Consider the following 16,549-nt stretch of genomic DNA (forward strand, 5'->3'; position numbering starts at 1 on the left):
AAACAAGAAAATAAAAGAGCGATGTAGAATGATTATTATGATCTGATCTATATTCATTTAATGTACTTGTCATTGCCTTCTGTAACCACACCTGGATGGGTTTTTTTATCCTTTTTCCCAGAAACAATTTATTTTTCACTGAATATGGACCCATTCCCACAAATAAACCCATGAACATATTCATGTGGAAGACAACATAGAATAATGGGTGTTACATGGAACAGGACAAACTAGATAGAGCAGAGTAGTCTCTGGATGGAAAGCAAAAGGGATTACGTGACTATCTCATCCTGTTTCTCACTTAGTTATGAGCACTGCTATCATTTCTAGTGTTTGTGATTGGTAAATGGGGGAAACAATCACTGCTCACTTCTGATATACTAGAAGTAGACTGATATTTTGCAATCAGTTTCATATGCTATCACTGAAAAGATCTAACTCACATGGAGTCACTGCAAGAAGAAATTTTGTTGTGCTGAGAAGTTGTTACAAGTGACACAGTGAAAAGGACTTATGCTGCATTGTGCACTTAAAATTCACAGGAACTTTCAAATGCTTTGACAATAACTATTTCAGGGAAGAGAGAAACCCACCTTGAGGCCTAGAACTCAATTACATAGGGAGAGCTTTCTGGAGTGCAGATGACTTGACTGAATTTTTGCCTATGAAGCGTTATGATAGGTGAAAACCTAGTCAGGATATACTCCTAGTGAGCTCAGAATTATATAGATACGTTATTGTTAAAGTCATGTTTAGAGCACAGTAAATAAGCATTACTCTGCAGTATTGGACTATTTGAGAAGCAGACTTGCTTCCAGTACCATCTGTTTCTATGAATTATGCATAGTCATAGTTTAAGGAATATCAGTCACAGTATTTCTTAATTAGGTACAGTAGATAAACATCAGATACCCAAGACTTTCTTATTAACTCTCTTTCTCACCCTACTGTGCAAACCCTGCTTTATCCTCTCCTTGGAAGTTTATAATTTTTCACACTCCGCAAAATCCATGTCTCTTTTCCTTTTTTCCTTCTAATTTTTCTGAAGAGCGGCGAAATTACTGAGTCTTTCATATTCCTATTCTATTTTTTGATCCACAAATAATTTCTATGCCTTTCTTGTTTGTCTTTTGTTACATGTCTCAATCTGAAGCTCTATAAGCCCATAGCTCACTCTCGCAGTTTTACACATTTTGAAGGGTCATAAGATTTTCCAGTGAAACAGCTTGCACCCAGTATCCTCCATGCATTAGCAAACATAGTATAGTGTAGTAAGGTAGAGTTATGGATTACTTTTATATAGTCTTCAATCTGGCAAACTCTGATAGGGGGTTCATTTTTCAGAAATAAGTACAATAGTTTAATGCAAACTTGGTATACTACCTTGTCTCAATGTGCTTACCAAAACAGTACCACTTAAACACCAATGTCATCCAAAAGCAATAAAAATTTAAAACAAAACCATGTTGTTTGCCGTAAAATGACTGAAAATCTTAGCTGCCACAGCTGCTGCCCATCTAATGTGACATTGTTTTCTCAGCAGAAAACAATTCTCAATTTCTCAGCACTGGGTATAAGGTTAATGTCTTTGCTCATAGTTGATTATTATTGTTATTAGGAAGTCCAGTTTATAAAATGGTATGTCATGTGGTGGAATGGGAGCTATAACTTCTGTTTTCTCCTGTACCACAGCAACTTTGAGAAGTAGCAAGATTGAAGAACTTTCCTGACATGAGAAATAATTTTTTCCCCACTAAAAATCTATGATATATCAGAACATGTTTTAATTAGGCTTCACACAAATTATCATGATTTTGTACCAGAATGAGTGAGACCAGAACAAAAACCTGGATGGGAAGCATTATGCTGGGAAGTGTTACTCATGAGTTGTGATAAATGAACAATCCAACAAATATGAAGGTAGAAAGGTAAAACACATTATTCTCACTTCCAAATCTGACTGCAAAATAAAAACAATGCTAGCTGTTTTCATTGTCGGTTTTTTTTAACAGCCTTCGAGTTTTGAATATACAATGATGACCATAAATACACCTCATGAACTGTCAGGACGTACCACTGGCACAGCAATGTACAACACATCAAAATAGCACTAGCTAAAACAAACAATTTTTAAAAGATGTGGTGTTTCAAAATCTGCTTGTGCTTTTTTTTTTTTTTTCTACTAGCCTCCTGTGAAAACAATTTCTTTGAAACAGCTCTAGACATTCCTGCATTCAGCAGTACGTGAATTCTGACACATCTCTGGATTCATGCAGAACAAGCAACAAAAATAATTGTCTATTATTAAAAGAAAGTGCATTCTTGTGAACGTACATCTATTAAGATGTGCTGCCACTCTTGACCAAGTCTACAGATGACTTACTGTTGGTTTCAAGACTTTCACACAGTTCTGTCTTGACTTCTCCATTTGGTCTGTCATTTCCTTTCTGTGACAGTTTGCTTTGCATTGTAGCAGCTGTCACCACAGCCTTGAAGCTCCTCTTCCGTTTTTGAACATTCTGCTCTGGATGAAAAATGATAATATAAACCTTGGGCATGTAGAGCATGCCCAGAGACACAGAAGCACTTAAACTCATGGAGATAGTCAGTGTTGTTGTCTGGATGTACATCTGGGGAAGAAAAGAAACAACATAAAAAATCATTGTTGTATTGATTTAATTCAAGAAGGAAAACAAAGTAGCTATCTTAAAAGTACTAGGTGGAAAGGGAACATCAAAAGGATCTTTGGCTTTGGTTGTTTTTATTATAGCCGAGTATGGCTGTTTCCTGTTGAATTCATAACCTTAAGAGTAGGTGGTAGAAAAAACCTAATATTCATGAAACTTCATTCTCATAAAAGTAACAAAGATGCTGCAGCAAACACATTTAAAAAAAACCAAACCAGTATGTCTGGACAAGAAGACAGGAATGACAATAGAGTTAGCCTTGTGTCATCTATTTTAACAGACAGAAGCCTCTACACCAATATGCCACATGGTGATTCAACAGTGTGTGCAGCATGGATCAACTGACAGCAGCATAATGCAGAATCTAATGGAATCTTTTATATAGTCTGTGAGTTTCAAGCTGGAAAAAAAAAATTCGTTTTCCATAGTGATGCTTGAATATTCCTGATGGTGTTGGGGGGTTGATTTTTTGTTTGTTTGTTTTCCATCCTACTTTTGAATTCTAATCACAATGCTCTGTTGGCACACAATAAAGTTATTAATATGTCATGGTCCTAACTAAGAAATCAGAAAATTGAGGAACCATGAAATTATCTCACAGAAGACCTCAGTTCCCTATAGATAGAAAGGAAAAATCTGGCATTTCAGAGCGAGTCTGTCTATTTTTTGTTATCACCTACAAAGAGAAAGCAATTCTGGTATTCCATAATACTATAAAAGAAAATGCCAATAAACACTCCATAAGAACAGCAGACAGAAATTTGTTTGATGAAGTATTTAGCTAGTATATTACCAATACTAATTGTAGTTCTGCTCAAAAGTTGTATTTTCTTAGGAAATTATTTTTATTAGCCATATTATGAACAAAAAGTACTTTACAGTTCTGTGTTAAGTAGGAAATCTCTCAGTAATCCTTGTTATATTGAAAAAGATACTGAAGTAAAACATGCTCAGTGCCTTCACAGATGATTCAGTGATGTTGTCAGGCATGATTTTAAGCACTGGCCAACACTATCATATTAACCTGAAGATAAGGTGGTAAGTCTGTCTGCAATGTCAGCTTCAGATCATCATTTTTTATGAAGTGCCCTTGGGTGACTTGGCCCTTGGCAGAAAAGTAGAGATATAATAAACTGTTGTGCACTATTATAGCCAAACAATTTAATGTCTTTCAGCCTACAAAGGTTTTCCATTAGATACTTTCTCCTTAGGGATCACAAATAAATTGTGCTCTCTCATATAAAGCAATCTTAGGTAAGAAAAAAACATGGATTCTGAATGACCTTATTAAGTAACTGTATAATTGCACAGAAATACAAATACTACACCAAATACTACCACAAAAAGAAGCATAGCCCAATAGCGTTTTCAAGAAAACACTAAAAATTCCTGAAAATCTGTAAAAAGTTCAACCCGCTTTCAGGGACAGCACCAGCCTGAAAAGACAATCAGGACTGTATGTTGTGCTGAGGAAAGGTACAGGAGTAACACCTTCCTTCATTTGAATCATACATCAATTCAGTACTTGAGGAAATAATATACTCTTTTCTCACACCAGTGAAATAATTCTATTCCTATCAATCTCCAAAATGACAGTGGTGTGCCTGAAAGCAGAGCTATATTGTGCATGAACATTTCTAATGAAAACATTGCATGGTCACACTAATAAGGAAGTTTTTTCAGACTTCTGTGGAAGGACCTCTGTGCAGATGCATGTTCACATGCAGACAGCACCAATGCACATGTCTGTTTCTCCCTGAACCAAATTGACTGATCTCCAAACAAACTGGTACAGCAGTGGCTTTTACGGTTAAGCATTTAAGTGGCATCCAAAAGCAAAAGTAATTTGCTTCCTAAACATGAATCCTGATGGGGTTTTCAAAACTAAAATCATTGTAAGCAATACATTTTAAAAGCTGTATTGTGTATGAAAGTTCCATTAAACATAAAAATTCTTTTTGAAGCCATCACATTTTTTAAAATCCAAGTCATGGCAGTTAAGTGCTACCTAAGCCTCACCCATGCATTCTCTAACAATGCCTGGCATTTAAATATATTTTGGGGTTTTTATTTCTTATCAAGTACTCAAGTTCTAAGCCTTGTCTTTCTCTCATAGTTCAGTGTAAGAGTGATATGATAAAAAGGATAAAGCTCCAAACGTTATGGGATAAAATACCTGCATTACTTTATTAGTAACATTAACAAATTTATACATTGTAGTAAATCTCAATGATCTTTCTAGCAATAAGAAGTGCCACAGTGCCAAGATCTTACTAAAGAGATTTATCTTAGTGTGTCAATGTCAGCTTGACAGTTCATATTCAACTAAACTGCATAAGTGAAACAACTCTGAATCTCATCATACACTGAAAAATTAAGATCCTACAGGTTTCAGCCCAGGTATTTTTCATTTCATATATCATTACATCTAATCTATTTTGTGTGGACTTAACTGCTGACCAGCACAACAGCCTCTTCTAAAAATCCAAATCACAGTTAGTTTCATATTGCCGACTACAGTTCATATGCAATGGGGTTTATTTCTAATGATTTCTGTGTTTTTGAACCAGCCACTATAGTTATTGAAATATCAACACTAGGGTGAACTGGGAGTTTTCTGACAGGACAATTTTCAAAGAGTGATTATAGTTTTTAAAAAGCTTCAGACTCAGGGATCCTATTTTCCATGGATCCCTCTTACTACTTACTCTTTAATGAAGCCAGTGAGAAAAGGATTTTGAGACACTTGCTCAATCTTGAGGGAAAGGCTTTGAACATATCCTTACACATACACATAGTGTGTGTGCATACATCTATCTGATTTCATAGGCTAATGCAATTGCATTCTCAGCTGGAGGCTTAGTTGTCCATGACAGTCTGAATCTGATTCCTTTTCCTACTGTAATCATAGAATAGTTTGGATCAGAAGCGACTTTTAAAGGACCTCTAGGTCAGACCCCCTGCAGTGAGCAGGGATATCTTCAAGTAGATCAGGTTGCTCAGAACATCTGACCTTGAATGTTTCCAGGCATGGGCATTTTCCACCTCTTCTGGCTAAACTGTCCCAGTGCTTCACCTCCTTCATCATAAAAAAATGCTTAGTACTGGTCTGAATCAACCCTCTTCTAATTTTAAAACCACTACCCTTTGTCCTATCTCAACAGTCCTACTACTTTTTTAAGTGGTCATTTGAAGGCTGAGAATCTGTTTATAGGATGGGAATATCTCTTGCATTTAATCCTTCTTTTCTTGGGAATCCCCATCCTTGCAGCCCAATGAAGCCCAGGTCTGGCAAACAGGATACCACACACACTTGGTCTGACTTTTGTCTGACTCTTACCTTGTTATATTCCTGAAAAGAGGACAATGATGTTTTATGGCTGTGCATTCTGGGTATTTTATTATTCTGGGAACCTGTAACTTTTACAGAATTAGATGCTCTAAAAATAAGGAGCAACAAAAGTAGTTCAGTTTAATAAGATATGAGGTCTGAATAATTTTTCATGTGTCTCACAGTGGTAGCTCACTCAAAGTTACAGGAGAATAAAGGTTCCTTTTTACAATGATTCATAGTTACACAGAAATGAATTTCAGCACTCCTCACACCAAAATCCCTTCTGAACTACAAACTTTTTGTGTGATAATGCCTTTCACAAATGTAACAAAGACTGCTATATCTATTCTCCTTGTTCTTGACAGTCGAAGGATATGTCAGAAAACTAAAATCATGGTAGTGCAAGGAAAAACACCCTTTAAACTATGGGAAATACTTGAGGCCTAAATACCTTCATGTCTCTATCCTCCACCTCAACCCCACCCCAGAACTGATACAAGACTTTTTATGTACAATTTTAACCTCCACAATTGACAAAGGGTCCATCACAATAGACGGTCCCTTGTGAAAAAGATTCAGATCCCTGCTCAGACACATGATTTCTCTATCCCACAAGTGACCTGGACCCTTCCTCATCAGAAGGTTCCTACAAGCTAGGTAGTCTAGCCTTCAGATTATCCTAACTCAGCAGCTAAAATAGATAATGGCCACTGATTCTAGGACTATGTGTGTCTTTTTACTTTGAAACCTAAAGTGTTCCACAGGAAACATTGGGCCAATGAAACATGCTATTTTAGTAAAACACAGATACTCTAATGAGTTCTCCAGTTTGAAAGTACTTCAAACTGACTTGCCTCCTTGGAAAGCTGAAAAAATTTCTATGCATCAAAGCAGGTGTGCACACTGAATTGTCCCAGTGCAGGTAGCTGAATGACTGCCTCTCAGCCAGGCTTCACTGCATGGAAACAAAATATCCCTCAAGTCCCCAGTACTGCCCCATCTGTTTGGTGCTTGCTGAGGCAAAGTTCAACACAAAGCAACTGCTTTTACTGAAGGAAAAAAAGTAGTAATGTCACAACTTTGTCCAGACTGCTTCCTTGTTTTGAGTCCTCCCCTATTTTTACATATAAGATAATATTCAGAGTCTCTCCAGAATTGCTGATTTTCTCATGCTATTTATTTTTCTCTTCTACTCAGGTTTAATAAGTCAAATAGAGAACAGACTGTTATCTAATCTGGTTTTAATAGTGTATCCTGGAAAGGCATATGGCTATTGTGATGTCTTGAGTAAATTTAATGTGTTTTCCACTTTGGCACAAGCTCCCTAACTCCTGGTAGCTCTAACACAGATGAAAAGAAGTCCAGCAGTGAGTGAAATGCTAAATCACTGAGGGAAGTCTTGGTACATCTCAAACTATGAGTGTGCCTAGCATAGACTCAAGTCAGCTACTTGCAGTCCAAAGAGAAGTGGACGTCTGAAAGGACACAGCTGGTCTAATGACTCTCATTGACTAATTCTATACAATTTGCCCTTTAAAAGTCTCTTTCTCCACAGGATGGAGCAATAGCCTTGGTATCAAATACTGGAGTTTGAACCATCCTGCTGAGACAGATAAACACAGGCACTCTTGAACATGTCCCACATTGCTGGTAAAGAGCAGAAGATTGAATTATGATTTAATTTTTTCCTTTATCCTTGTTATCAAATTCTACATGTCTCCTATGTGAATCTTTGTTGCTTCAGCCAGTTTCATATTATAAGGACAGAACTGCAACAAGCTTTGTTTCCCAATAGATTTTTTTTATATCATTCCCTGCTTTCACTCTTCCCTTCATTCTCAGCTGCTAGAAACGTTACCAGATCATTTCTATCCAGGAGATAAATGATACATCATAAAATGAAGATACATATCATCTATCTAAAGGCATCCCTCATATTGGGAAAGACAGTAAAATGGGCCTTCTTTCTTTATGTTGAAGACAGCATGAGTCTTTTTATTCCCAGCAAAACACTGAAAGCATTCATAGCCATCTTCCCTGTGCTGCAGAACATAGAAGGCTTAGAAAAAACACAGTCCTTTTCCTCTTTTAAAGTAACGCACATGCCATACACTACAATTACTTTTGTGTGTGTTGCTGCTTGCTGAAGAGTTGACTGGCTGACAAAAATTATGTTTCACAGTCCTGTTCACAAATTAGAAAGAAATGCCATGCAATGGATTCCACACCAAAAAGCAACAAGGAAAAGCCTGGATACAGACAAATATATATGAAATACATTTGAAACCAGGAGAATGTAAACAGGAGGTAACAATGCTGACAAGGAGCCAAAAACTAACCAAAGGATTCATACTTCTCTGCAGAACCCCATAAGCCTACACCTACAGGTTTTTATTGCTTTCACTGCAAAACATACTTTTCTGTCTTGATCTGTGGGAAGAAAATTTTTTGAAGGAAAACATAACAGGTACAAGTCAGTCATTGTTTGGCTCATATAACAAGATTATTTTCCAGGTATAAGATAAACTTCACTGAATGAGTCTTCAAAGAAAGCATGGGAAGCTATGGTGCTTATATATCTTTTAGCCTTTTGAAAACATTCCTTACCAAACTAGCAATTAAAATGAGGTTTAAAGAAGAAAAGTGAAAGCCTTCTCACAAAATGAAACCACAACATCCATAAGATGATTATGTCAAGTAAATGTAGACTATGACTTTTTGCACAGCAGAAGAAAACAAATCCTGAGAAAACTTATAATCTCTATTTTTATTTTTAAATTCTGCTGCTTTCATAAGGTTATGAGAAAAAAAAAAAAGCACTAACAACTGATTTCAAATTAAATGTGTGCCACATTTAAAAAGTATGAACTTCCATTAAAGCTTGTATGTGAGAGGAGATATAAAAGCTTGGAGGAGTCTTGGTGGAACACGTATATACCTGCATTTCAGAAACTGAATTATGGTAACTATTTCACTTCAGATTATCCACTTATGTCCAATTTCGACCTTACCTGCAATATTTGTTAGGGGAGGGAGAGGGGAGGGTCCAAGGAGATTTTTTTGTGGCTTTTCAATCTCTAAAGGGGGAGTGCTGTTGGGGGGTGGGTGTAAGAGAGAGAGAGAGATATTTTACTGAGGCCCGTAGTGACAGTGTAAGCGAAAGTGTCATATCCTGAAAGTAGGTAGATTTAGACCAAACATAAGGAGTAAATTTTTTGCCATGAGGGTGAGACACTGGCACAGGTTGCCCAGAGAAGTTGCAAGTGTCCCATCCCTGGAAGTGGTAAAGACCAGGCTGGATGGGACCCTGATCAGCCTGGCCCAGTGAAATGTGTCTCTGCCCATGGCAGAGGGGTTGGAACTAGATGATCTTTAGAGGCGCCTTCCAACCTAAGCTTTTCTGTGATTCCATGATTCACAGTAACATGGTACTTTCTTAACATGGCAGACAATAATGTCCATTGTCATTTCTATTGGCAAATCTAATCTCTTAGCATAACATTCTAGACAAGCAGATTTTTTGATTGGTTTAATCTCTTGTTTTTTCTTCTTTTCCCTTTGCTTTTTTCAATATGCCAGATTCAGATGCTTTAGCTCCTCCAAAACTGCTAATTTCAAAAAGCTTTCTGTTGATGCGTAACCCCTGTAGACATATTTACAGATAACATCACAGAGCACTGGCATCAGAAATTATGGTATTTTTTGGCAAAAGCTGGAGAAGATTAGACAAGCAAGTGTTGCATTATCAAACATTCTGCTCATTGGAAATAAGAAACATTTTTGAAGGGAAAGAAATATTCAGCTTTACTTCATCTGCAACATTTATTACAACGTCATATTAAACTAGTAATAAACTAAAATCTGATTCTTCACTGTGACCCATCCTCAGGATATATACATCATGGAAAATCCTAACTACTGCCTTGCAGACTTTCAAAGTAATTTAAAATATCAGTATGTAAATTGATTTTTATTTCTTCTCTTAAATTCTCAAAATATAATTCATTTTTCTTCTCATATATTACACTATCATATAGCTTGATTATAGCACAGCATACAATTTATTGCAGTATTATGGTTTTTAAAGTCCATGTGAGCCATACCTTTCATCAACCTTACTGCAAATAGAGTCACAGTTTTCAGTAATTGACCAAAGACCAATCTCTATTATGTCTGTTTTAATGTGTATGTCAGTCCTAATATTCAGGAATACTGAGCTCCAAAAGATCAAACAGAAATTTAGTACTGATTTTTTGTAAAGCTAAGCTAAAAGAATTTCAATATAAAAGTAAAAAACCCAAAAAATGTAAAAACATAATGGAAAAAGACTGTGGTTCATGAAAAAACTGAGAAATGAAATTAATTAAATGAGGTCTTATTTATACATTAATTGAATCTTCAACATAATGTACAAGTAGGATTTTATGGTATATTGTGTTACACTTAAGACTTCTTATTGACAAAATGCTAAACAAAGAATTTAATGTTTATCTAATTAAAATCTTAACAGCCTACTGAAAACCATAGCAAATCTTATTATTAATCCAGTTACAATCAGACTAGCTTTTCTTTTCATATTATTTAATCATTACAGGAAAATCTCATTAATAATATGGCTAAATATGTATACCCATAAACTTTTGAGTATTAATCCTTTTTCTCCAGTGATACACACCTGGTCCCTGCTCCTCTGGTTCCTAAGGCCAACAGATTTAGCCCCCCACAAGACAAATAGAAAGAAGGGGAAATTCCGTATCCCAAGTCCTCGATGTTGATGTCTGGTACTCCTTCTCCCTTAGCCCTGGATCTGGCTGAAGTTGTATTCACACAGTTTCTAATACTGTGTCCTTATTTCCTCTTTTTTAAAATGAGTTCTCCTCTAAACTCAGTCTATCTGCACCCATTACCCGCTTATTGATTGGAATTAAGTGGCAGTGACTGTGTTAGTGAGTGGTTTTGCAGGTTTGTTAAATCGCTGCCATGCCCAGTGTTCAGAGCCCTGAGCTGGAACAAGCCCAGCACTGCTCTCCCCACTGCTGGACAAGTGCTACCATAGCCATCATAAGCTCCAAATATTAAAAAATATATTCCAAAAGCCCACAGCAATATAAAGTCTGCAGCCTTTTTCTAATAACAACACACCTCCCATGCATATTTATTGAGCAAGAGCTGGGTGTTCTGTAAAACCTTATTTCCAACCTTATTTGATAAAAAATACCCCTTTATTATAAGATTTCCAAAGAGCATTCAAATGACTTTCATATCACTTTCAAATACATCAAAATTAAAATTCTCTTTTGTCAAATACATTCTAACTTGAATAACCTATCTAGTTACTTTTTGCAATTTTATCACTTTTACAAAAATTTATTTTATAGAAGTGGTTTATTATTAATTAGGTCTTCGGGTATCTACTTTGAATGCGGATTGAATTTACCCTAAAGGTAAAGAACTAGCAAATGTGGCAGGTAGACTATTTAAAATAAATTCATGCCAATTCAAACATTTTCAATTATAATCCCTTTGAAAACATGTGAGCTGCATTTCAGAACACTTAACACTCAAGGACCCAGTTGGCAACCCCAAAATTGTCACTTTCATATGCATAATTGTATTGTGATGAAAAAGGGAAGGCAAGAAAACTGCCTTATAGTGAACTAAGGAAAGATGTTGCCAATAAAATAAAAATATATTGTCTGAATTTAATTCAAATACCAGGATTAAAATAAGAAGTAATTGTTCTGTATAATACAAAGGCCATTGATGTTGACTGATACATTCTTATAACTAGGATATATCACTGAGTAGGAATTTTTTTCTTGTCCAGATTTGAAATACATAGAATATTGCAATTCTGTCTTTTTAAAATTCCCAATGCTTACTGAAGATCTATTACATATGCTCATAAAGCATAGAAAAAGGTTAACCTTAAGTGGTGGTTTATTACGTTATTAACTACATTTAGTTCCTTTTTTTTCTGAAGTCTCTTAAATATGCATAATACCTGAGCCAAAGAGATAACTGTGCCTAGAAATACTGTAAAACAGCCCCTAACTCTGTAATAATTAACTTGCTACCAGGTTTTGTTTTAAAATATGTTTGCTTATTTAGTGTACATAGCTTAAGTGTCAGAGTTTAAGTACCTGATAGAGATAAATATTAAGTGAAGTACCCTTGCTCAGAAGATAATTTTATTTAGCATCTTCAAGCAGGGCATAATTAAGTTGCTCTGTCATACAAAATGATGGAGGCTTAAATAAGTAACAGCTGGTTACCCCAATGGCTGTACAACTGAAGGGCAGCCTTTGGCAGGAAAAGCTGTGCAAACACAATCAATACATTATGCTAATGGGAACAATGTAATGAGCAAGGAAGCAGCTAAAACGGAATGACAAAAAGAAAAACAAACAATCAAACATGTCCCTGCAGCCCTCAGCAAGCATTTCAATTGCAATTTGTGAACAGAAATCTTACAACAGTTCTACTCAAGTACTAGTCTTATCTAGAAATGTTCGCTGTGTTCATTCCTTATGTCAGAATAAATTTAATGGCAGCCAGATGAATCCACTGATGGCTGTTTCCTTGGCTTCAGTGAATTTCCACTGTATTATGCCAAGTGATGAATTGATCAAAACTTAAAAACTAATAAAAATAGTTTTAATTAATTTTCTCTCTGATATTTTAGCAAAATTAACTAAAGTGTAGTATAAATTAGACTTAAAAATCTGCATATTATAAAACTATTTCCTCTCTGTTGATACCAATCGCTAAAGGTCTCACTTGAGTGTTTACTTGCCTTGTGTCATTCTGATTTATTTTATTCCGTAATTGATTGTGACATTACTCCAGTACAGATTTTCTGTTAGATTTGTTCACTGCAGAAGACCCTTGTGAATTCCCTAACACACTCTGGAGAAGGAAAAAACACCCTCTAACCTGAAATGGATTTTAGAAGCAGACACCAGGTTTTAGATTCAGTGCAGAGGGCAGGTATGTTGCTAAACACAATATATTCTGTGCTACAACCAACCCACAGCCCTTTCAAAGTCCACTGTAAAAGACTTTCAAAATAAGTGTTTTCAAATATGACTTTTGAATGAACCTGTGTTGCATGCTAAACATGTTTTGTTCTGTGCTACTCTGATAAGCTTTAAATTTCTTCTTTGTCTACCTGGAGGATTCTTAAGGCAGAGCAGGATTCTGCTGACTCCCACAGAAATGTGCAATATTATCTTATTGGAGCATCTCTGTGCTATCTCACAAGAGAATCTCAAAAGAGCAACAAGGTAGAGCAGTGATGACATTATATACCTTCCCCTCTCACTCCTCTGCCCTGCCCATGATAACTCTGCTTCTAACTTTCACCTTCTTTTTGCTATTTGTGTGTTCAGGATAAATTCAATATAGGGTTGTTGGGTCAATTTGTTGGGGGTTTTTTGTGGGTTTTATTTTTTGGTTGGTTGGTTAGGTGGTTTTGTTTTTTTTTTGTCAGGGTTTTTTTTTTTGTTGTTGAGGAGGGGTTTTTTTTGTGTGTTTTTGGGTTTTGTTTTATTTTGTTTTGTTTTATTTAACTGCAACCTTCTCTGGTGAGGTTTCAAGTAGTTTATCCATTTATCCCAGATAATAAAAGACTGAATACAGTACAGTCCTTCCACAATTCTTATATGTTATTATAATTTATATATTTGAACCCTCAGCAGCGACAACCTCAGTTACCTTTACAATGGGTAATACTGCGTAATAGGTACAATAGGTAATCAAAATATGTAATGCTGTATACTAAATTAAACATTAGAATATCTCTGATGTCAGCATCCAACATTTGCTTTTCCTCTGCCATTCCTACCTGTCAAGAATACTAACACTGAAATAAAAACCCTACCATTTTAACTTTTCTGGGAGCAATGCCAGAAGATAGAAACTTATGTCTATAAGGTATGCAGCAGTAAATGTGCATGAACTGCACTGCAGAACCAACAACAAGGTGGACCTGTGACTGATTCAGAGCTGACTCTAGTTAGTATACTCAGGGGAAATATCAGTGACCCAAACATTTATGTTACTCTCAGAAATGCAGTTAATCATACAAGGTGAGTCTGGCACACTGGGATGTTCAGACACTCATCTATTCTTGCTAGGGTAACACTGTACAAAGATAAGCCAGTGTGTTTCCCTTCAGAAATCTGAAATACTTCCTGTACAGTCACTGTTATCATCTGCCACAAGACTAGGAGAGGTTTGTTGTCAGCCTAAAAAGATGTCTACTAGTGCAGAACAGACTTAGATTCAAGCAGAATGTGAAGTATAACTACCAAGAGATTTCAGTTTCCTGAAATCAGTTCCCAGCTGTTCAAATTTGAACTCTAAATATGGGAATATGTTGGCCTGAGCCATGAGAAGTTGGTGTAAAATAATCTCTTAGCTTTTTAGCATCTGCAATACTCTAATCTACTGTGTTAAATGATGGTGTCAGCATTACTGCTGGGAGAGAAATGGCTGATCCCTTGTGTGAGACTTCTGCTAAAAAGAGGCTTTGTACCAAATCAAGACCTCGAGCTGAAAATCCATAAAACCTTACAAGAATCCAAATCAGTTTAACTGAATAACGTGATTACATTCTTTCCAAAAAGACTCTGTTTCATTTATGAGTATAGTTAGCTCAGAGTGGAAGGGTCCTTGGGTCTCTAGTCCATCATTCTCCTCAGAGCAGGGTCAGCTGCGCAGTCAGACCTGGTGTCTCAGGTCTTTATCCAGTCAGGTCTCTCAGACCTCCAAGAATGAAGAGAGACTGCATAGCCTCTCTGGGCAACCTCTTGAACTTCACTGCCTTTAGAGAGAAAAACATTTTTCCCTTTAGCCAGACTAAATTACTTTTGTTTCAATTTATGTCCATTTCCTGCTCTCCTGTCACCCCCATTGTGAAGGGACTGGTTCCATTCTCTCAGTGACCAAAATATAGAGACAAGGGGCTGCTGTTCATTCTGTCCAAAGTTGTCTCTGCTCCAGGCTGAACAAGCCCAGCTTCATCAGTCTCTCCTCACAGACCAAAGGCTCCAACCACCAACAGTCATGATGGTCCTTGTGCTGAACTTGCTCCAGTCTATTGCTGTCTCTTAGGAGGTGCTGGAAGGTCAGTATTTCAGATATCTCCTAAAGAAGACTAGGTAGAGAGAGGTAATCCTTGCCCTCAATTTACCTATCTGCTTCTGTTTACAGATCCCAGGAGGCTGATGGCCTTGTTTGTGACCATGGGTCTGTTAACCCAGGTTTAGTTTTATGTCTGTGAGGCTTTCATGGCCTTTTCTACAGATTTTCTACCCAGTCAGACAGTTTTCACCCTGTACCATTGCAAGGTCTCTAGCTTTCCATGTGCCAAACTTTGCATCATGCCTTGTTAATTTTATATTGGTTCATTCCTCCATCAGTCTAGGTGTCTCTGTATGAAAACCCTTTCCTCTAGCAAATCAGCAATTATACCCCAGTTTGTTACCATCTACTATTTGGCCATTAGAAAAGATATTAAACAGGTCCCAGAACAAACCTCCTGTGGCCTTCAAATAGAGCATGACATAGATCCACGACTCTCTGATCCCTTTTATCCAAAAATACTCTTACCTCTCTGATGCACACCCTCCAAGACTAAAACATCCTAAACTTAGGTACCAAAATATTGCAGGACACAGTGTCAAAAGTCTTGCTAAAATCAAGGTAAACAACATCTCCAGCTTTCCCCTCATCCACAAACACCTATGTTCCATTGAAGAAGGCAATCAGGTTGGTTAGGTATGTTGACTATTTCCAATAAATTTCTTCTCCTTCATGAGATCAGAAATTTGTTCTGAGAGGACTTGTTTAATTATTTTTCCAGAGCCCAAAGTGAGACAAATTGATTTTCTTATATAGCTAAATGTCTTTATCTTTCAAAAGTGTTCTTAAAATTGAGTACTACCTAGTTGCTAATCTGAAAATGGAAAAAGAAAAAGTGTCACCACAAATTAGATAATAGTAGTAGTTATAATTAGGTGTTGCTTCACAAGTCCTTTAGTAGTAGTAGTAGTAATTAAGACATGCTGCTGAATTATCTGAAATAAAAAAGGAGTGGTGTTACTGAACAATCTAATGACTTTATTAATACTTTTCTTTCTTTGTCTCTGTGGTATATGCTTGACATTCTGACCTTTCTTCTGTCTTCTTGAACAAATGAACACTGAGATTAGAGCATATTTTAATTTGAATTAATTATATTCAATTTGCTAATTATGGATATTTAAGTAACCTAAATAAAATTTATCTCAATAATTGTTATTATAAATTAGTATTCAAAGTAAAACAATGAAATATGGTGAAACCTGTGTAAAGTACATGTGATTCTGATCAGTTCAATTAATTATCTTTATTTTTATGGTATATATTAATTGAATACTTTACATAAATTAAGGGTTTCAAGTCCTCAAAGAATTTTATAAACGTTACTTATTTATGTGAAGTCTTTTGTTCAGTACTGCATATCCATTGCTCAAAGCCAACT

The 16,549-nt window shown here is 36.2% G+C and overlaps 1 protein-coding gene across 1 annotated transcript in view; it reads right to left on the reverse strand.

Moving 5' to 3' along the window:
* GRM8 (glutamate metabotropic receptor 8) overlaps positions 1 to 16,549 on the reverse strand; it is a 314,925-nt gene that overhangs the window by 3,232 nt on the left and 295,144 nt on the right. The window contains exon 10 of the mRNA XM_005420915.2: positions 2,384 to 2,630. Within this exon, the coding sequence (XP_005420972.1) occupies positions 2,384 to 2,630 (247 nt within the window). The remainder of the gene's footprint in view (positions 1 to 2,383; positions 2,631 to 16,549) is intronic.

The sequence above is a fragment of the Geospiza fortis genome, unplaced genomic scaffold (genome assembly GCF_000277835.1).
Source record: "Geospiza fortis unplaced genomic scaffold, GeoFor_1.0 scaffold195, whole genome shotgun sequence".
NCBI lineage: Eukaryota > Metazoa > Chordata > Aves > Passeriformes > Thraupidae > Geospiza > Geospiza fortis.